General features: G+C 48.7%; 1 protein-coding gene across 2 annotated transcripts in view; it reads right to left on the bottom strand.

The window, feature by feature from the left end:
- The window catches only part of USH1C (USH1 protein network component harmonin), a 407,047-nt gene that overhangs the window by 24,090 nt on the left and 363,800 nt on the right, over positions 1-19,157 (bottom strand). For both annotated transcript variants that reach the window (XM_077281844.1, XM_077281845.1), the window contains one exon: positions 6,162-6,217. In XM_077281844.1, coding sequence (XP_077137959.1) covers positions 6,162-6,217 — 56 coding nt within the window. The remainder of the gene's footprint in view (positions 1-6,161; positions 6,218-19,157) is intronic.

The following is a 19,157-nucleotide window of genomic DNA, read 5'->3' as shown; positions in this document are numbered from 1 at the left end:
TGAGACAGAGGGGCAGAGACTGTCTGGTCTCTGCCGACACCGGGGCAGAGGAGTAACCGTAGGAACGTGGCCCGTCTCCAGTGGGTAAGCAAGGATGCCTGTCCTGATCGGTCAAAGGTTGCTGAGCTCCTGCTGGGGATGGGCTTCGTGGCATATGACATCTTCGCCTTGATCCATCCCTATGGGACCTCCTACTTCGATGTCAGCTTCGTGAGACCGGAGGGCCTTGAGCTTTTCTGGTCTCGCCATGAGCTGGCTCGGGGTCGCCCCGAATGGCAGGGTTTCCACACTGTAGCAATATCCCGCCAGAACTCGGTCAGGAAGGTGACCGTTTTGACCAGTAACGAGTCACTTTCCTGTGTCGACATCTCCACATGGGTTGGACGATACGGCGACATCGTCGGTATTCCTGAAAAGACCCTCGACGAGCATGGTATCTGGTCAGGAGCCTGGACCTTCATGGTGAAATTGAAGGTTTCAAGAAACACCGTTACCCATATCCCTTCCTCAACATTTTTGGGGAGGGACAGGATCTTGATTTTCTACCGGGGGCAGCCTATGGTCTGTCAGAGGTGCGGCAGCCCCACACACTTCAGTGCGCAGTGTACCACCCAGAAATGCGCACTGTGTGGGGACCTCGGCCATCTTGCTGCTACCTGTGGCAGGATTAGGTGTAACTTGTGTGGTGACCTCGGTCACCCGTTCAGTCGCTGTCCGTGTTCCTTTGCCAATGCGGTCCTGAAAGCGGCGAGTGCGGGACAGGCGAAAGCCGGGACTAATCTCGCCGGTGAAGGGACCAGTAGAGGCGGAGGAGGCAGGGAACCGGTGAGGAGCAGGCTGCCGCCATCCAATGTCAGGCGGCAGGAGCAGCGCCATGGGAACAGGGGGCAGGGAGTAATGACCCTAAACTCTGACCCGGGTGCTTCACTTGCAGCTGAGGATCCTAAAGACTGCGAATTGAACGAGGAAGTCAAGAGACTTGAAAGGGAGGAGCAAAAGGACGCCATGTCTGCCCAGGAACCTTCATCCGGTGACAGTCTGGATGAGGGAGAGGGGGAGTGGTCACAGCAAAAGAAAAAGGGTAACAGGAAAACAACTAAGGATAAGAGGGGGTCCGGGCCTCGAGCCTCCTCCTTGGAGTGCGACCCCTCTGACTCCGTAGTCCTGATACAGGTGCCATTGGAAGGTCCAGCCGCCCCCCCTCTGATGGATCTCTCTAACCGGTTCCGGGCCCTCCAGGACACCCCTCCAGAGGGGGGCGATGGGGACCCGGGGCCGGAGGTTGCGGACAACGTTGTTGGGGCTCAGGAGGTCGCTGGGTCTTCTTCCCAGGGGGCAAATACAAAGCCTTCTGGGGGGGGGGACTACCTCAGGACCACCAGACAAGGGCCAGAGTGTATGTAAGGAGAGAATGGATGAGTCTGTTTGTCTTAAGCGCACTAAAAACTCATCATTGTCAGAGGAAGAGGGTGAAACTGTTGGGGGTGGGAAGAAAAAGGCTATCTAATTCAATCAATGATGATGGCGGCACCCACCCCGTTGACACTGGCAACCATTAATGTTGCCAGCATAAAGTCAGATGTGGCAAGGTACACGGCCTTTCATTTTCTCGGCCAACGGTCTCTCGGAGACCAGGTTGACCGACCTATCAACCATGCATAAAGCAAGGCGGGAGTGGAGGCACGGGCCCTCCTACTGGTCTCTTGCGGCCGAGCCGTATAGCGGGGTGGCGGTCCTTTTTAAGACCGCAGCGGTTGAATGCAGACGATTGATCGAGTTAGAAATGGGGAGATGCTTGATCCTAGATGTCTCCATTGGGGGACAGGAGCTTCGGCTCATTAACATCTACGGTCCCCAGTCCAAGTGGGACCGCAAGTGTCTCTTCATGAAGATCAAACCTTTCTTATTTTCGAGTCGGCAGGTGGTCTTTGGAGGGGATTTCAACAACGTCACGAGACCCTGTGATAGAGGAGGTTCCGGAGACCGGCTGGCTTACGATTGCGTCACGCTAAATAGGATAGTAAGTGAGGCACGCCTGGTTGATGTCCACATCCGGCACAACACAGGCCACGCGGGGTTCACCTTTTTTAGAGGTAGTCAGTGCAGGTCTAGGATAGACAGGTTTTATTTGAAGGAGGATGCCGTCTCCTCGCCGTTGTCGGTTGTGGAGGTGGAATTCTCCGATCACTGTTTGATTATGTTTTCTCTGAGCGTTACAGAGACTCCTCGGATGGGAAGAGGTTATTGGAAGCTGAATTCGTCACTCCTTGAGGAAGAAGCTGTAAGACGGTCCTTTGAGGAATTTCTCCAGAGCCAGGTACCGCTGCTGGGCCTAAGTAACACTAAGTCTGAGTGGCGGGAGATGTTCAAACATCGGGTGGCGAGATTCTTCCGGCAACTCTCGAACCTCAGAAGCCTGAACAGGGATCGCCTGTATCAGAGCCTGAGGAGGAAACTCGAGCATCTTGTCTCGACTGGGGGTAGCCGTGAGGCAATCTCCAGTGTGAAATCCTTGCTAAAGAGGTGTCAGTACGATAGGCACGCATCTTTGGTTTTTGAGAGGGATTACGGGAAGTACTACTCGCCCGACCCTTACAGAAGCTGCAAGATGTCAGTGAATAGTAAGATAGTGACCGGGCTGATGGACAGTACGGGATCCCTGAGAAGGTCCAGATCAGGGATCTTGGAGGTCATCAGTTCATACTACTCACACCTCTTGAGAAGGAAGGAACTGGATCGTGACAGGATGTCGGCTTTCTTGGCTGAAGCTGTTCCTGAGCCAGGGGCTGACCTCTCGCTGGGCGGTTTGGCAGAAGCGATCAAAGAAGATGAAGTGAGACTGGCGATCGATGGGCTCCGGCCCAAAAAATTGCCAGGTCTGGATGGCTTAACATCCGAGTTCTTTAAGACCTTTAGGGACTCCTTGGTCCCCCTCTTGACTCAGGTGTTTAATGAGTGTCTCTCCTCGGGCACTCTGCCGAGATCATTAAGAAGGTCGGCTTTGATCATTTTGTCAAAGGGTAAGGACCCGTCACGCATTGAGAATTGGCATCCCATATCACTTCTCAATGTGGACAGGAAGGTTTTGGCTAAGATACTCTTCAATAGGCTGGTGAAGTTTGCACTGCGGCTCCTTTCGGAGGCCCAGCACTGTTGCGTTCCTGGCCGTAGCACTTTCAGTGCTGTTCTAGGTGTCGGAGAGGCCGTGGAGCAAGGCAGGGCGGGCCTTTGGAAGGGGTTCTTGCTGACCCTGGATCAGGCAAAAGCCTTTGATCGGGTAGACCACGAGTACCTCTGGTCCACTCTTTTGAGGTATGGTCTGCCTGGAGGGTTTGTGGACTGGCTTAAGACCTTGTACGCAGGGGCTGAGACTTTCCCTCTGGTAAACGGGTGGATTGGACAACCTTTCGGGGTGGGATCTGGTGTCCGCCAGGGCTGCCCTCTTAGTCCTTTGCTTTACGCGTTTGCGATCGATCCCTTCCTCAGAAGGGTTGATTGTGGACTGTTGGCGGGGGTGAGGATGGGCGGGTTGGCGCCAGAGGCTATCCTGAGGGTAGTGGCCTACGCAGACGACGTTACTGTCTTTGTTTCTTCGCAAGAGGAGGCGATGGTGGTGATGTCAGAAGTGGAGAGCTACTCGGAGGCATCCGGATCCAAGGTCAACCAGGACAAGTGTGAGAGTCTCTGGCTGGGAGGCGGGGATCCCACGTTTGATCTTCCGGACACCCTTCCCGAACCCCAAGAACATGCCAAAGTCCTAGGCATCGAATTTGGCCAGGGTGATTACCCCACGAAAAACTGGGAAGGCAGAATCAAGGGTGTCGCCCAAAAAGTGGACCAATGGAAGGTTTGGTCTTTGACCCTGAGGGAAAGGGTTGACCTGTGCAAAGCTTTCCTGCTCCCCTTGCTGGTCTACCTGGGCGGCGTCTGTGTCTTGCCGGAGCCTGTCTGGACACGGGTCTACAGTCTGTTCTTCCAGATGTTATGGGGGAATAGACTGAACCTAGTCAAACGGGAGGTCACTTATCGCACGAGGAGACTATGGGGGTTGAATATGGTGAACCCCGTGGTGTTTCTAGTGAACACCTTTTTGAAAGTTAACGTGGCAAACCTCTGGAAAGAGAGGGCTCCTCCGTGGGTATTCTCCTGCAAAGGATGGTTTCAGCCTTTCTTCCAGGAATGAGAGACAGGGGGAAGATTGAAGGATCTTCGCACACCGCACGGGCATCTCCCGGCTTATGTTACCCCGGTTCTGAAAATTATGCGCCGGTGGGGTCTGGGAATGTGGGAAGTGAGGTCCCTCCCGAGGAAACTCCTCAACATGCGGGTCTTGCTTTCGCATTTTCAAAGACCACTGGTCCTCAAGGACTGCCCGAGTCGGGATCTAGAGGTTGGGTTAAGTTTGTTAAATTCTAGCAGGATCCCCAAGAAGTATTGGGACTTGATTTGGCTGCTTCCAAGGTAAGTTGTATGTGAGGGACAATTTGAAGCACAGGAGCTCCGTGGACAGAAATTGTCCCCGTGAGGATTGCGCTACCATGCTGGAAAGCATGGAGCACTTCCTGCTTCATTGTCCCTTTAATACAGAGGTGTACAACAGGGTGGGCGCTTCCATTGGTTGGCCGCGGCTGGCCACTCTGTCCTATGCCGAGTGGGCCTATGGAGCGTTCAGAGACCTCGGGAGAAGGGACCGAGCCACTTTATTCTTAGTCAGTGCCGTGGTCAGGTACTTCACGTGGAATGCACGAGTTTTAGTTATGACGCAGAGTAAAATCCTCTGTGTAGATGAAGTTTGTAGCAGCATCCTAGGTGCCCTGGTGAAGGTGCGTTCTCTGGAGTGCGAAGGACTGGGTGCCCGGAGGGCGGCCCATCTCTGGAGGGGTTTCTCCTTCGGGGTGCCTTAGTCCGTTAGCGCTTCTATATCCTGGTGGTGGGCTGATATCTTTACACCCTAGATTTTTGTTTTGTATTTCTGTTCCTTGAATAGAAGGTTTGCAGGCATCGAACTTGAGCCTTGGGTGGTGAGTATGTAGGTTGTGTTCTGTGAAGTTGGTTTATGTATATGTTGTATATAGTGTATTGTATATATTGTATATAGTGTGTATAATAGAGGGTCTTAGTTAGGTTGGGTGGGGGGATTGGGGGGTTCAACGGCGGTGATAAGAGACTGATCTGGCCTGGCCCAGGCCCCGCCTGGGGAAAAACTTTGGGGCCTGATCCTAGCTCGGATAATTCCTGAACTTTGTGGCCAGAGCTGGATCAGGGGTGGCGGGATAGTTAGAGTTGGTGTGTGTGTATATATATATATAGTATATATTTAAAAAAAAAAAAAAAAGAAAGAAAATATAATTAAAAAAAAATATATAAAAAAAAAATAAAATGTTAATCTTGTACACTGTATTGTATTTAGGTTTGTTGTGGGGTGAATGTGGTGGTGTAAGGGGGGGGCTGTAAGGTAAGGCAGTGGGACCAGTAGGGTTTTGTTGTGTTTGCGGCGTTGTATAATATTTGGTTTAGTATAATGTGTTTATAGTGTATATATTGTATATAATAATGTATATAGGACGGTGTGGATGTAGTTGGGGTTGTATATAGTAGTATGAATGAAGCTGGGCCGGGGGTCTTATATGATTTTATACTATTTATTATGTAAAATTTTTACAGGGGTATTCATGTAGTTATGAGTATTTTGTTTGTTGTCTTTTAGTTTTGCTTTCTTTATTTTTATTGGAATTTTTCTTTCTCGTCCCTGATTTGTAGGTCATGAACTTTCTCCATTTTGGTTCCATTTCTGGTTTATTTCTTTGTGACTTTTGTCGTTTGTGGTCGTCTGATTGGAGCTTTGTTCTTATGTTTTGTTCTGTTGTGTTTTATTTGTAATGTATCTTAGTTATTGTCATGTAAAGTATTTTTATTTTATTTAATAAAAGACCTGGAGGATAAGACATGACGTAACAGCAGAATATTGAGTGCAGCTCTGGAGGCGATGGTTCCCTACAGCACTGTGCTCGGCTCCACCACACTGATGATCCTGTGCAGAAGAGCTGACACTTGGAGGAAAGCAGGACGGTGGTGGAGCGACCCCAGTACACAAGGGGATGGATGGCTGCAGCGCAGGCGGGTGATAGTGAGCAGGGGACATGATGGCAGGGATTACTTACACGTCATCATCGTACTCCTTCGGTGGAGACACGGCAATAACCAGATCGATCCAGTCCTGTGAAGAGAAGACCATAATGAGAGTTGTAGTAGGATATGAGATAGAATATGATAGACGGCAATGATCCGGTCCTTTGGACATTCACCGAAGACTGTAGTATGAGAAGAGTCTGGGTGCAATTACCACAGTGAGGCTTGTCAGCCAGGCAGGAACGGTCACATGGTGGGGAGTCAGCTACGTATGAGCATTCACATGGTGGGGAGTCAGCCACGTATGAGCGCTCACATGGCGGGAGTCAGCTACGTATGAGCGCTCACATGGCGGGAGTCAGCTACGTATGAGCGCTCACATGGTGGGGAGTCAGCCACGTATGAGCGCTCACATGGCGGGAGTCAGCTACGTATGAGCGCTCACATAGTGGGGAGTCAGCTACGTATGAGCGCTCACATGGCGAGGAGTCAGCCACGTATGAGCATTCACATGGTGGGGAGTCAGCCACGTATGAGCGCTCACATGGCGGGAGTCAGCCACGTATGAGCATTCACATGGTGGGGAGTCAGCCACGTATGAGCGCTCACATGGCGGGAGTCAGCTACGTATGAGCGCTCACATGGCGGGAGTCAGCTACGTATGAGCGCTCACATGGCGGGGAGTCAGCCACGTATGAGCGCTCACATGGCGGGAGTCAGCTACGTATGAGCGCTCACGTAGTGGGGAGTCAGCTACGTATGAGCGCTCACATGGCGGGGAGTCAGTCACGTATCAGAGTTCACATGGCGGGGAGTCAGCCACGTATGAGCGCTCACATTGCGGGGAGTCAGCCACGTATCAGCGTTCACATGGCGGGGATTCAGCCACGTATCAGCATTCACATGGTGGGGAGTCAGCTACGTATGAGCGCTCACATGGCGAGGAGTCAGCCACGTATGAACGCTCACATGGCGGGGAGTCAGCTACATATGAGCGCTCACATGGCGAGGAGTCAGCCACGTATGAGCGCTCACATGGCGGGAGTCAGCTACGTATGAGCGCTCACATGGCGGGGAGTCAGCCACGTATGAGCGCTCACATGGCGGGGAGTCAGTCACGTATCAGCGCTCACATGGCGGGGAGTCAGCTACGTATGAGCGTTCACATGGCGGGAGTCAGCCACGTATGAGCGCTCACATGGCGGGAGTCAGCCACGTATGAGCGCTCACATTGCAGGGAGTCAGCTACGTATGAGCGCTCACATTGCGGGGAGTCAGCCACGTATGAGCGCTCACATGGCGGGGAGTCAGCTACGTATGAGCGCTCACATTGCAGGGAGTCAGCTACGTATGAGCGCTCACATGGCGGGGTGTCATGATCTCTGCAGGCAGAGATCATAGCAAGCCTATAGAGGGACAAGCTCTCGGAAGATGGAACTATACTGACCATGAACTAAGCCTGCCGCGCAACTAGAAATAGCCAGGTAGCATTTCCTATTTATCGCTAGATGCCCAGCTCTGGCCTAAGACCTAAATAGCTAACAGAGGGAAATATAAGACCTGGCTCACCTCTAGAGAAATATTCCAAAGAAGACAGTAGCCCCCCACATATAATGACGGTGAGTTCAGATGAAACAACAAACGCAGCAGGAAAATAGTCTTAGCAAATTTGAGGTCCGCTTACTAGATAGCAGAAGACAGATAGTATACTTTCATGGTCAGCAGAAAAACACTAACAAAACACCATCCAGAGATTACCTTAAACTCTGGCATTAACTCATAACGCCAGCGTAGCAATCCCTGATCAACGAGAGCTTTCCAGACACAGTAACAAAACTTCAGCTGTGAACTGGAACAAATAGGCAAAACAAAACATGGACAAAAGTCCAACTTATCTAGTAGTAGTCTAGAAGCAGGAACAAGCACTGAGAGGCATCAGATAACATTGTTGACCGGCAAGAAACCACCAGAGAAATGAGCTTAAATAGCGACACCCACTACTGATGGAACCAGGTGAAACAGGAAAAAGGATGACAAGTCCAATTCCACAAGCGGCCACCGGGGGAGCCCAGAATCCAAATTCACAACAGTACCCCCCCCTCAAGGAGGGGGCACCGAACCCTCACCAGATCCACCAGGGCGACCAGGATGAGCCCTATGGAAGGCACGAACAAGATCAGAAGCATGAACATCAGATGCATTGACCCACGAATTATCCTCCTGGCCGTAACCCTTCCAGTTGACCAGATACTGGAGTCTCCGTCTGGAAACACGAGAGTCCAAAATTTTCTCCACAACGTACTCCAACTCACCCTCAACCAACACCGGAGCAGGAGGCTCAACTGAAGGTACCACAGGTACCTCATACCTGCGCAATAACGACCGATGAAAAACGTTATGAATGGAAAAGGACGCAGGGAGGTCCAAACGGAAAGAAACAGGATTAAGAATCTCCAATATTCTATAAGGGCCGATGAACCGAGGTTTAAACTTAGGAGAAGAGACCCTCATAGGGACAAAACGAGAAGACAACCACACCAAATCTCCAACACAAAGCCGAGAACCAACACGACGATGACGGTTGGCAAAACGCTGAGTCTTCTCCTGGGACAACTTCAAATTGTCCATAACCTGCCCCCAGATGTGATGCAATCTCTCCACCACCGCATCCACTCCAGGACAATCCGAGGATTCCACCTGACCGGAGGAAAATCGAGGGTGAAACCCCGAATTACAGAAAAACGGGGACACTAAGGTGGAAGAGCTGGCCCGATTATTGAGGGCGAACTCTGCCAATGGCAAAAAAGCAACCCAATCATCCTGGTCAGCAGAGACAAAACACCTCAGATATGTCTCCAGGGTCTGATTAGTCCGCTCGGTCTGGCCATTAGTCTGAGGGTGAAAAGCAGATGAAAAAGACAAATCTATGCCCATCCTAGCACAGAATGCCCGCCAAAATCTAGACACAAATTGGGTACCTCTGTCAGAAACAATATTCTCAGGAATACCGTGCAATCGGACAACATTCTGAAAAAACAGAGGAACCAACTCAGAAGAAGAAGGCAACTTGGGCAGAGGAACCAAATGGACCATTTTAGAGAAACGGTCACAGACCACCCAGATGACAGACATCTTCTGGGAAACAGGCAGATCTGAAATAAAATCCATCGAGATGTGTGTCCAAGGCCTCTTAGGAATAGGCAAGGGCAACAGCAGTCCGCTAGCCCGAGAACTACAAGACTTAGCCCGAGCACAAACGTCACATGACTGCACAAAGACTCGCACATCTCGTGACAGGGAAGGCCACCAGAAGGATCTTGCCACCAAATCCCTGGTACCAAAAATTCCGGGATGACCTGCCAATGCAGAAGAATGTACCTCAGAGATGACTCTGCTGGTCCAATCATCCGGAACAAACAGTCTATCAGGCGGACAACGATCCGGTCTATCCGCCTGAAACTCTTGCAAGGACCGCCGCAGATCAGGAGAAACGGCTGACAAAATTACTCCCTCCCTAAGGATACCTGTGGGTTCAGAATTACCAGGAGAGTCCGGGTCAAAACTCCTAGAAAGGGCATCTGCCTTAACATTCTTAGAACCCGGTAGGTATGACACCACAAAATTAAAGCGAGAAAAAAAATAAAGACCAGCGCGCCTGTCTAGGATTCAGGCGTCTGGCAGTCTCAAGATAAATCAAATTTTTGTGGTCAGTCAATACCACCACCTGATGCCTAGCCCCCTCGAGCCAATGGCGCCACTCCTCAAACGCCCACTTCATGGCCAAAAGCTCCCGATTCCCAACATCATAATTCCGCTCTGCGGGCGAAAATTTGCGAGAAAAGAAGGCACAAGGCCTAATGACGGAGCAGTCGGAACCTTTCTGCGACAACACTGCCCCAGCTCCGATCTCTGAAGCGTCAACCTCAACCTGAAAAGGCAGATTCACATCAGGCTGACGCAACACAGGGGCAGAGGCAAAACGGCGCTTAAGCTCCTGAAAGGCCTCTACAGCATGAGGGGACCAATTAGCAACATCAGCGCCTTGTCTGGTCAAATCAGTCAGTGGTTTAACGACATCCGAAAAACCAGCAATAAATCGGCGGTAAAAGTTGGCAAAGCCCAAAAATCTCTGAAGACCCTTAAGAGAGGAGGGCTGAGTCCAGTCACAAATAGCTTGCACCTTGACGGGATCCATCTCAATGGAAGAGGGAGAAAAAATATACCCCAAAAAGGAAATTTTCTGGACCCCAAAAACGCACTTAGACCCCTTCACACATAAAGAATTAGACCGCAGAACCTGAAAAACTCTCCTGACCTGCTGGACATGAGAGTCCCAGTCATCAGAAAAAATCAGAATATCATCCAGATATATTATCATAAATTTATCCAGAAAATCGCGGAAAATATCATGCATAAAAGACTGGAAAACTGAAGGGGCATTAGAAAGACCAAAAGGCATGACCAAATACTCAAAGTGGCCCTCGGGCGTATTAAATGCGGTCTTCCACTCATCCCCCTGCCTGATCCGCACCAAATTATACGCCCCACGAAGATCAATTTTAGAGAACCACTTAGCACCCTCTATACGAGCAAACAAATCAGTAAGCAATGGCAATGGGTATTGATACTTAACAGTGATCTTATTCAGAAGCCGATAATCAATACATGGTCTCAAAGAGCCGTCTTTTTTTGAGACAAAGAAAAACCCAGCTCCCAAGGGAGAAGAAGATGGACGAATATGTCCCTTTTCCAAAGACTCCTTTATATATTCCCGCATAGCAGCATGTTCCGGCACAGACAGATTAAACAAACGACCCTTGGGATATTTACAACCCGGTATCAAATCTATGGCACAATCGCACTCACGGTGCGGAGGTAACGACCCAAGCTTGGGTTCGTCAAAGACGTCTTGATAATCAGAGAGGAACTCAGGGACTTCAGAGGGAATGGACGACGAAATAGAAACCAAAGGTAAGTCCCCATGAATACCCTTACATCCCCAGCTCAACACAGACATTGCTCTCCAGTCCAAGACTGGGTTGTGAGACTGCAACCATGGCAATCCCAGTACCAAATCGTCATGTAAATTATACAGCACCAGGAAACGAATAATCTCCTGGTGATCCGGATTGATACGCATGGTTACTTGTGTCCAGTATTGTGGTTTATTATTAGCCAATGGGGTGGAGTCAATCCCCTTCAGAGGAATAAGAGTCTCCAAAGGCTCTAAATCAAAACCACAACGATTGGCAAAGGACCAATCCATAAGACTCAGAGCGGCGCCAGAGTCAACATAGGCGTCCGTGGCAATGGATGACAAAGAGCAAATCAGGGTTACAGACAAAATAAACTTAGACTGAATGGTGCCAATGGAAACAGACTTATCAAGCTTCTTTGTACGCCTAGAGCATGCCGATATAACATGAGTAGAATCCCCACAATAGAAACACAATCCATTCTTCCGTCTAAAATTCTGTCGCTCGCTCCTGGACAGAATTCTATCACACTGCATACTTTCTGGCGTCTTTTCCATAGACACCGCCAGATGGTGCACCGGTTTGCGCTCCCGCAGACGCCTATCAATCTGAATAGCCATTGTCATGGACTCATTCAGACCTGCAGGCACAGGGAACCCCACCATAACATCCTTAACGGCATCAGAGAGACCTTCTCTGAAAATTGCCGCCAAGGCGCACTCATTCCACTGAGTAAGCACAGACCATTTACGGAATTTTTGGCAGAAAACTTCAGCTTCGTCTTGCCCCTGAGATAGTGCCATCAAAGTTTTTTCTGCCTGAAGTTCCAAATGAGGTTCCTCATAAAGCAAGCCCAAGGCCAGAAAAAACGCATCCACATCGCGTAACGCAGGATCCCCTGCTGGCAATGAGAAGGCCCAATCTTGAGGGTCACCCCTGAGCAAGGAAATCACAATCCTAACCTGCTGAGCAGGGTCTCCAGCTGAACGAGACTTCAGGGACAAATAAAGCTTACAATTATTTCGGAAATTCTGGAAGCTAGCTCTATTCCCTGTGAAGAACTCCGGCAAAGGAATTCTCGGCTCAGATACCGGAGCATGTACCACAAAATCTTGTAAATTTTGTACTTTCGTGATGAGATTATTCAAACCCGCAGTTACACTCTGGAGATCCATTATTGTCAGGTGCACACAGAGCCATACAGAGATTAGGAGGAGAGAGAGAAAAAAGACTGCAGCAAGGCAGACTGGAGGAAAAAAAAAAAAAAAAAAAAAAAAAAATCCCAGCAGACTTCTTATAACTCTCCTTTCTCAACCTGGGTCTTTAACACTTTATTGGTCCGGTCAAACTGTCATGATCTCTGCAGGCAGAGATCATAGCAAGCCTATAGAGGGACAAGCTCTCGGAAGATGGAACTATACTGACCATGAACTAAGCCTGCCGCGCAACTAGAAATAGCCAGGTAGCATTTCCTATTTATCGCTAGATGCCCAGCTCTGGCCTAAGACCTAAATAGCTAACAGAGGGAAATATAAGACCTGGCTCACCTCTAGAGAAATATTCCAAAGAAGACAGTAGCCCCCCACATATAATGACGGTGAGTTCAGATGAAACAACAAACGCAGCAGGAAAATAGTCTTAGCAAATTTGAGGTCCGCTTACTAGATAGCAGAAGACAGATAGTATACTTTCATGGTCAGCAGAAAAACACTAACAAAACACCATCCAGAGATTACCTTAAACTCTGGCATTAACTCATAACGCCAGCGTAGCAATCCCTGATCAACGAGAGCTTTCCAGACACAGTAACAAAACTTCAGCTGTGAACTGGAACAAATAGGCAAAACAAAACATGGACAAAAGTCCAACTTATCTAGTAGTAGTCTAGAAGCAGGAACAAGCACTGAGAGGCATCAGATAACATTGTTGACCGGCAAGAAACCACCAGAGAAATGAGCTTAAATAGCGACACCCACTACTGATGGAACCAGGTGAAACAGGAAAAAGGATGACAAGTCCAATTCCACAAGCGGCCACCGGGGGAGCCCAGAATCCAAATTCACAACAGCGGGGAGTCAGTCACGTATCAGCGCTCACATGGCGGGGAGTCAGCTACGTATGAGCGTTCACATGGCGGGAGTCAGCCACGTATGAGCGCTCACATGGCGGGAGTCAGCTACGTATGAGCGCTCACATTGCAGGGAGTCAGCTACGTATGAGCGCTCACATGGTGGGGAGTCAGTCACGTATCAGCGCTCACATGGTGGGGAGTCAGTCACGCATCAGCGCTCACATGGCGGGAGTCAGCTACGTATGAGCGCTCACATGGCGGGGAGTCAGTCACGTATCAGCGCTCACATGGCGGGGAGTCAGTCACGTATCAGCGCTCACATGGTGGGAGTCAGCTACGTATGAGCGTTCACATGGCGGGAGTCAGCCACGTATGAGCGCTCACATGGCGGGAGTCAGCCACGTATGAGCGCTCACATTGCAGGGAGTCAGCTACGTATGAGCGCTCACATGGTGGGGAGTCAGTCACGTATCAGCGTTCACATGGTGGGGAGTCAGCTACGTATGAGCGCTCACATGGCGGGGAGTCAGTCACGTATGAGCGCTCACATGGTGGGGAGTCAGCTACGTATGAGCGCTCACATGGCGGGGAGTCAGCCACGTATCAGCGTTCACATGGTGGGGAGTCAGCTACGTATGAGCGCTCACATGGCGGGGAGTCAGCTACGTATGAGCGCTCACATGGTGGGGAGTCAGTCACGTATCAGAGTTCACATGGTGGGGAGTCAGCTACGTATGAGCGCTCACATGGCGGGGAGTCAGCCACGTGTGAGCGCTCACATGGCGGGGAGTCAGCTACGTATGAGCGCTCACATGGCGGGGAGTCAGCCACGTATGAGCGCTCACATGGCGGGGAGTCAGCCACGTATGAGCGCTCACATGCCGGGGAGTCAGCCACGTATCAGAGTTCACATGGCGGGGAGTCAGCCACGTATGAGCGCTCACATGCCGGGGAGTCAGCCACGTATGAGCGTTCATCAGTATTTTTCATTGCTGTCCTGCCTTCCACATCTATTAATACTTTTTTGTACTTTTTAGCAGAGATGTGTGGTTCGATTCCGACACGTCGTACAAATATTTAATCATATGTCAACTTTACAAATCAGAACAATATTGAGCGAATCGCCATGAAATGCTGCCACCGGCAAATTACAGATCAGAAGGATCCACGCAGACTCCTCACGAGCCACGCTCAGCCCACGCAGACACCGCATGAAACCACGCTCAGCGTCACCTTTCTATTCCATCATATCGATGTACAGTGGCATGTAAAAGTTTGTGCACCCTGGTTACTGTTATTGTGAACACTAACCCTTTTAGTTCATTTCATCCTCAAGTTTCTCTATGTTACAGACATCACATTTCATTTGTATTTTAGGATATATATATATATATATATATATATATATATATATATATATATATCTCCTAATATACACACACACACACACACACACACACTGCTCAAAAAAAAATGAAGGGAACACTCAACAGAAACTAACTCTAAGGCCATCACTGCTGTGACATCCACCTGTCCAGTCCTTAAGGCTAGGTCCACATCATCTGCATGCAAAACCGCATTCAAACGCATGCTTACGCCTCCGCATCATGTTACGCATAACGCAAAAAACCCCGCTGTGTGTGCGTGCGTTTAAATGCATTTTGGCATGCGTTTGCGTTATTTATGCACATGGTGGAGGTGGTGACATCATTTCCTGGACATGCGCAGTCTGAAGTACGCATGCGCATCAAACACATGCGTAAGCATGTCCTTGCGTACCAATGTGTTCCCATAGACAGTAATGCGTTTTTTGATGCACTCATCCGCATGCGCAAGATTGCGCAATATTTGACGCCTCAAAAAATGAAACATGTTGCAATCGCCGGACACTGCGAAACGACGCATGCGTATGCATCCGCATGCAAACGCATGTCCCTGCGTATACCATGTTAAAGATATGTACGCATGATGCATGCGGATCATACGCTGCGCACAGATACGCTAATGTGAAATCAGCAAGAAACAGATTTGCAAGAACCCGGCAGCAGGACCGCAAGGAGAAGCAGTGCCAGAGCCCTGAAAAATGGCCTCCAGCAGGCGATGAACATCCATGTGTCTGCTCACCACGAGGGTGGTATGAGGGCCCGACCTCCATAAGTGGGTGTTGTGTTTACAGGGTGACTGGCGCCCTGTGCTCTTCACAGATGAAAGCCGGTTCACACTGAGCACATGTGACAGACGTGACAGAGTCTAGAGACGCCGTGGAGAGTGATCTGCTGCCTGCAGCATCCTTCAGCATGACCGGTTTGGCAGTGGGTCAGTAATGTTGTGGGATGGCATTTCTTTGGAGGGCCGCACAGCCCTCCATGTGCTCGCCAGAGGTAGCCTGACTGCCTTTAGGTACCGAGATGAGATCCTCAGACCTCTTGTGAGACCATATGCTGGTGGGGTTGGCCCTGGGTTCCTCCTGTGATAGAAATATATATATCATGTAGATCTCACTTGCATGTATACTCCTCTATAATCAAATATATACTTATATGCTCACAGCTAATATATATATTATAATCAATGGTTTAAAATGGCTGACACGAACTGAACTGATATAAGCCTGATATAACCCAGACAGATCATATGGGGTTTTCCACCCCTAAAAGCAGAAGAGAGTCAGATGTTTGGTGACTGCTGGTCAGGTGTCTCCACTTTGTCCTAGACAGAGAACTCAAGTTTAGTTGCTTGATCAGCAGTCATATGAGCATTAATCACAATATTCCATATATGTTTAGATAACCAATGACAGAGGAGCTAGACAATATGATAATTAACTAACCACCCCTGACAACCCCTAACCACTCCTTTCTATGTGAAAATATAAAACTATGTATGTACAATAAAGTATCAGTATTGATGGAATGTTGTTCTGTCACAGTTGTGTACAGTCCATTCTTGATGAGCGCTCAAAATACTCAGTCTAATTGGGAGCGGCCACAGCACACACAGGGATATATTTATCCAACCCTAATATTTCCATAACATAATGGCCCCCAACAGCGAGGCCAGGATGAAAAGCACGTGATCCTTCTTACCGGAGATACGGAAGTTATGGCCGTGGCCTGGCACAGGGGCAGGAGACTGCGCAGCTCCATAAGTAAGGTAAGAAAATGTTATCATCTTACCTGAAAGTCCCCTGTGCCCAGTCCTTGTCTATGCTTCTTGCCGGTAAGATGTGGTCACAAATTCCCAGGTAGTGTAAAAAATCCGGAGCCACGAATCCACCCTGGGAGGTGTCTGCTGTGAGCCGTGTATATGTATTTGTGTAAAATCCGAGAGAAGAAGGAAAAAGTGACTTTTGTTTGTGGTTGCTGAGAAACAGACCGCAGGAGGCCAAATCGCTCGATAAGTTATTGCAGGATTCCCGTGCATAGGAGAGGCAGGAGGTCTCGGGACAGGTAGTCCCATGTTCCAGGCACGGGTAGTGATAACTTAGAGGGGCTACTGCAGATTCCCGTAGCCGGCGGCCAGTCAGGACGACCGGAGCGGAGGGTGGTAGAACCCGGCATATGCGTGCCAGTGCGATTGGCAGTAGTCTGTTACCAGCGCAACCTGCATGTGTCACAGAATAAAAAAGGGCGTCTCTCGGATTGTCTATCTGTGTCTGTTTGTGTCATGTACTATTGCCGCTTTAAGAGCATGAAATAGTAAGAGAAAGTTTTGGTTTTTTTTCCTCTCTTGAACTTCCTCTTTTTCAGCTGAGGAGAGATATGCATTGTAAATCACACTGTCATATCTGTTTTTTTCTTTTTCTTTTGCAATGCTGGCTATGTGTAGCTTTTTGTGAAGAAGTTAAATTGTATCCATCATTTTTGATGTGACATACGTTATTTTAGTGACATTTGATATTATTGCAATGGCATACGGTATATAAAAAGAGGAAGTATGTCTCTGACTGCATTTGAGCGCAGAGATTTTTACTCTCTTAAAGGGTCTTTTTCTTTTTGCGGCATTTTAAAGTTTTTTTTAATTAAGTTTTCCTCAATCTTCAATCTCTTTACCTTTTTATTTTTTATTTATTTATTTTTGAAAAAAGTTTTTTTTTACTCTTGTATCAAAGTTTTGAGTTTTTGGTTGTGAACTAAGTTTTTGAAGGTTTTTCTTATCGTTTTGAGTTTTACTTAGTGTTTTATATACTCATTTTTAGAAGTTTTTTTTTAGTACTGTTTTCTTTTCTCATTTTTGTGTGTTTTTCATTTTCATTTTTTGCTTTTGCCATGGGGAATAGAGTGGCCGAGCAACAGGAAAGTCAGTAGATAGTGACAGAATACGAAGGTGTTAAGTATGTGAAGATTTTTGGAAGGTATAAAGTACGTGAAATTCATTAGAATGGCAGATTTCAAGCTGCAGAGTGGCATGACGTAGAAAGGAAAATAAGGGAAGTTACAGTAGCTGATGTTAGATTGCTGAATACTAATACATGGTATGAAGTGGCAGCAGAGCTTACATCGTTTAGATGGTACAGAAAGTTATGTGAGCAAACCAGGAAGTGATTTTTGTGGGTATGAGACGGGAGAATCTGCGCAGTCTGCTTTTAGCAGAATCCATGGTATAGGTAGTTATTTTTGCACAGTATGTGGTGCGCCCCGTCTCTCCCTACAGGGAGAAGGCATAATTGCTCCTCTCTATTATTCTTGTTGTTCTAATCTATCCTCTTTTTCCTCTGTCAGTCTTTTCTCTCCGCACTCTCTCTCTCTCTCTCTCTCTCCTTTCCTCTTCCTCCACATTTTTTCTCTTCTCTCTCTTCCCCTCTTTCTCCACTCCTCTCTTCTCCTCCCTCTCTCCTCCCTCCACCCTCCATCTTCTCCTCCCTCCTTATCCACTCCCCCACCACACCTTTCTTCTCTCTCTCTCCACATTCTCTCTCCCCTCCTACTATTCCTTTGTCTCACTCCTCAACCCCTCCTCCTTCTTCTTCCTCTTTTTTTCCTCCGTGTTGCCGGCTGGGCCAACGCCCAATTCAAACAATATGGTGCTTACAGCACAAGGTGTCCCTGGCACAGTCCAGCCATTGCCAGTTGTGATATGGGGGAAAGAAGGTGAAAGCCCCCCCTACAGTGGGCAGCCCCAGACATATCAGGCAGCAGTCAGCTCAGCCCTGGGTGCAGAGGGGGGAGGAGTGATATCAGAACGAGCTCACTGACAGATCCTCCGTTACCTCATTTCACAGTCAACAATATTGTAACCCTTAAGGTTTTACATGAACATTGATATCACTATGTATTGATAATGTACAGCTTCAGCACCGGTCAGAGCTGCCTACATCCACATTCACACCAACATGAAACTATAATCCTAATCCATCATAGCTTCAGCAAGGGGGGAGACATCCTCACATAAAAAAAAAAAAAAAAAGCAACTTCTAAGTCCAAAATCAGTCAGTGTACGACCCCAGCACAAGCTATCACAACTATTCCTCTGATGAAGATGAAGAGGGAACATCATACATGCTGTCTAGTACTAGAAAAGAAACCCACAGGCACCAAGAATGCAGGGGCAGATAGAGGCACCGCCATTACACTATGTGCACTGCACTTCAAGTCAGGTGACAATCTTCCAGACCCAGGGATGCATCCCATGCCATTTTACCGAAGAATGTAGCAGAAGCAGTAAACATATGCAGCCAGCTGGAATGATCTCTGGGCCATGAATGAAAATAGAAGCAGGTGATGCACTCTGGCCAATCATGAAGGAACAATTCAAACCTCCAGCAGAATCAGACGTACATGCTTGGGAGTCAGGGCCACAGCTAATTGAACAACTCAGAGAGTGGGCCAAAGGCAGGCTGGCCGGACAGGCCCTCAGCTTACATGACATGAGCCAAGAAAAGACAGAGTCTGTAAAGAAGTTTCATTGCAGAGTAATGCAAGTATTCCAAGACTTGGGCTTCACCATTCATGACCAGATACACAGGCCTTTGGGCATGGACT

The sequence above is a fragment of the Ranitomeya variabilis genome, chromosome 2, assembly GCF_051348905.1.
Source record: "Ranitomeya variabilis isolate aRanVar5 chromosome 2, aRanVar5.hap1, whole genome shotgun sequence".
NCBI classification, from domain to species: Eukaryota; Metazoa; Chordata; class Amphibia; order Anura; family Dendrobatidae; genus Ranitomeya; species Ranitomeya variabilis.
Note: the sequence above shows the minus strand (reverse complement) of the source record. Positions and strands in the feature narration are given on the sequence as shown.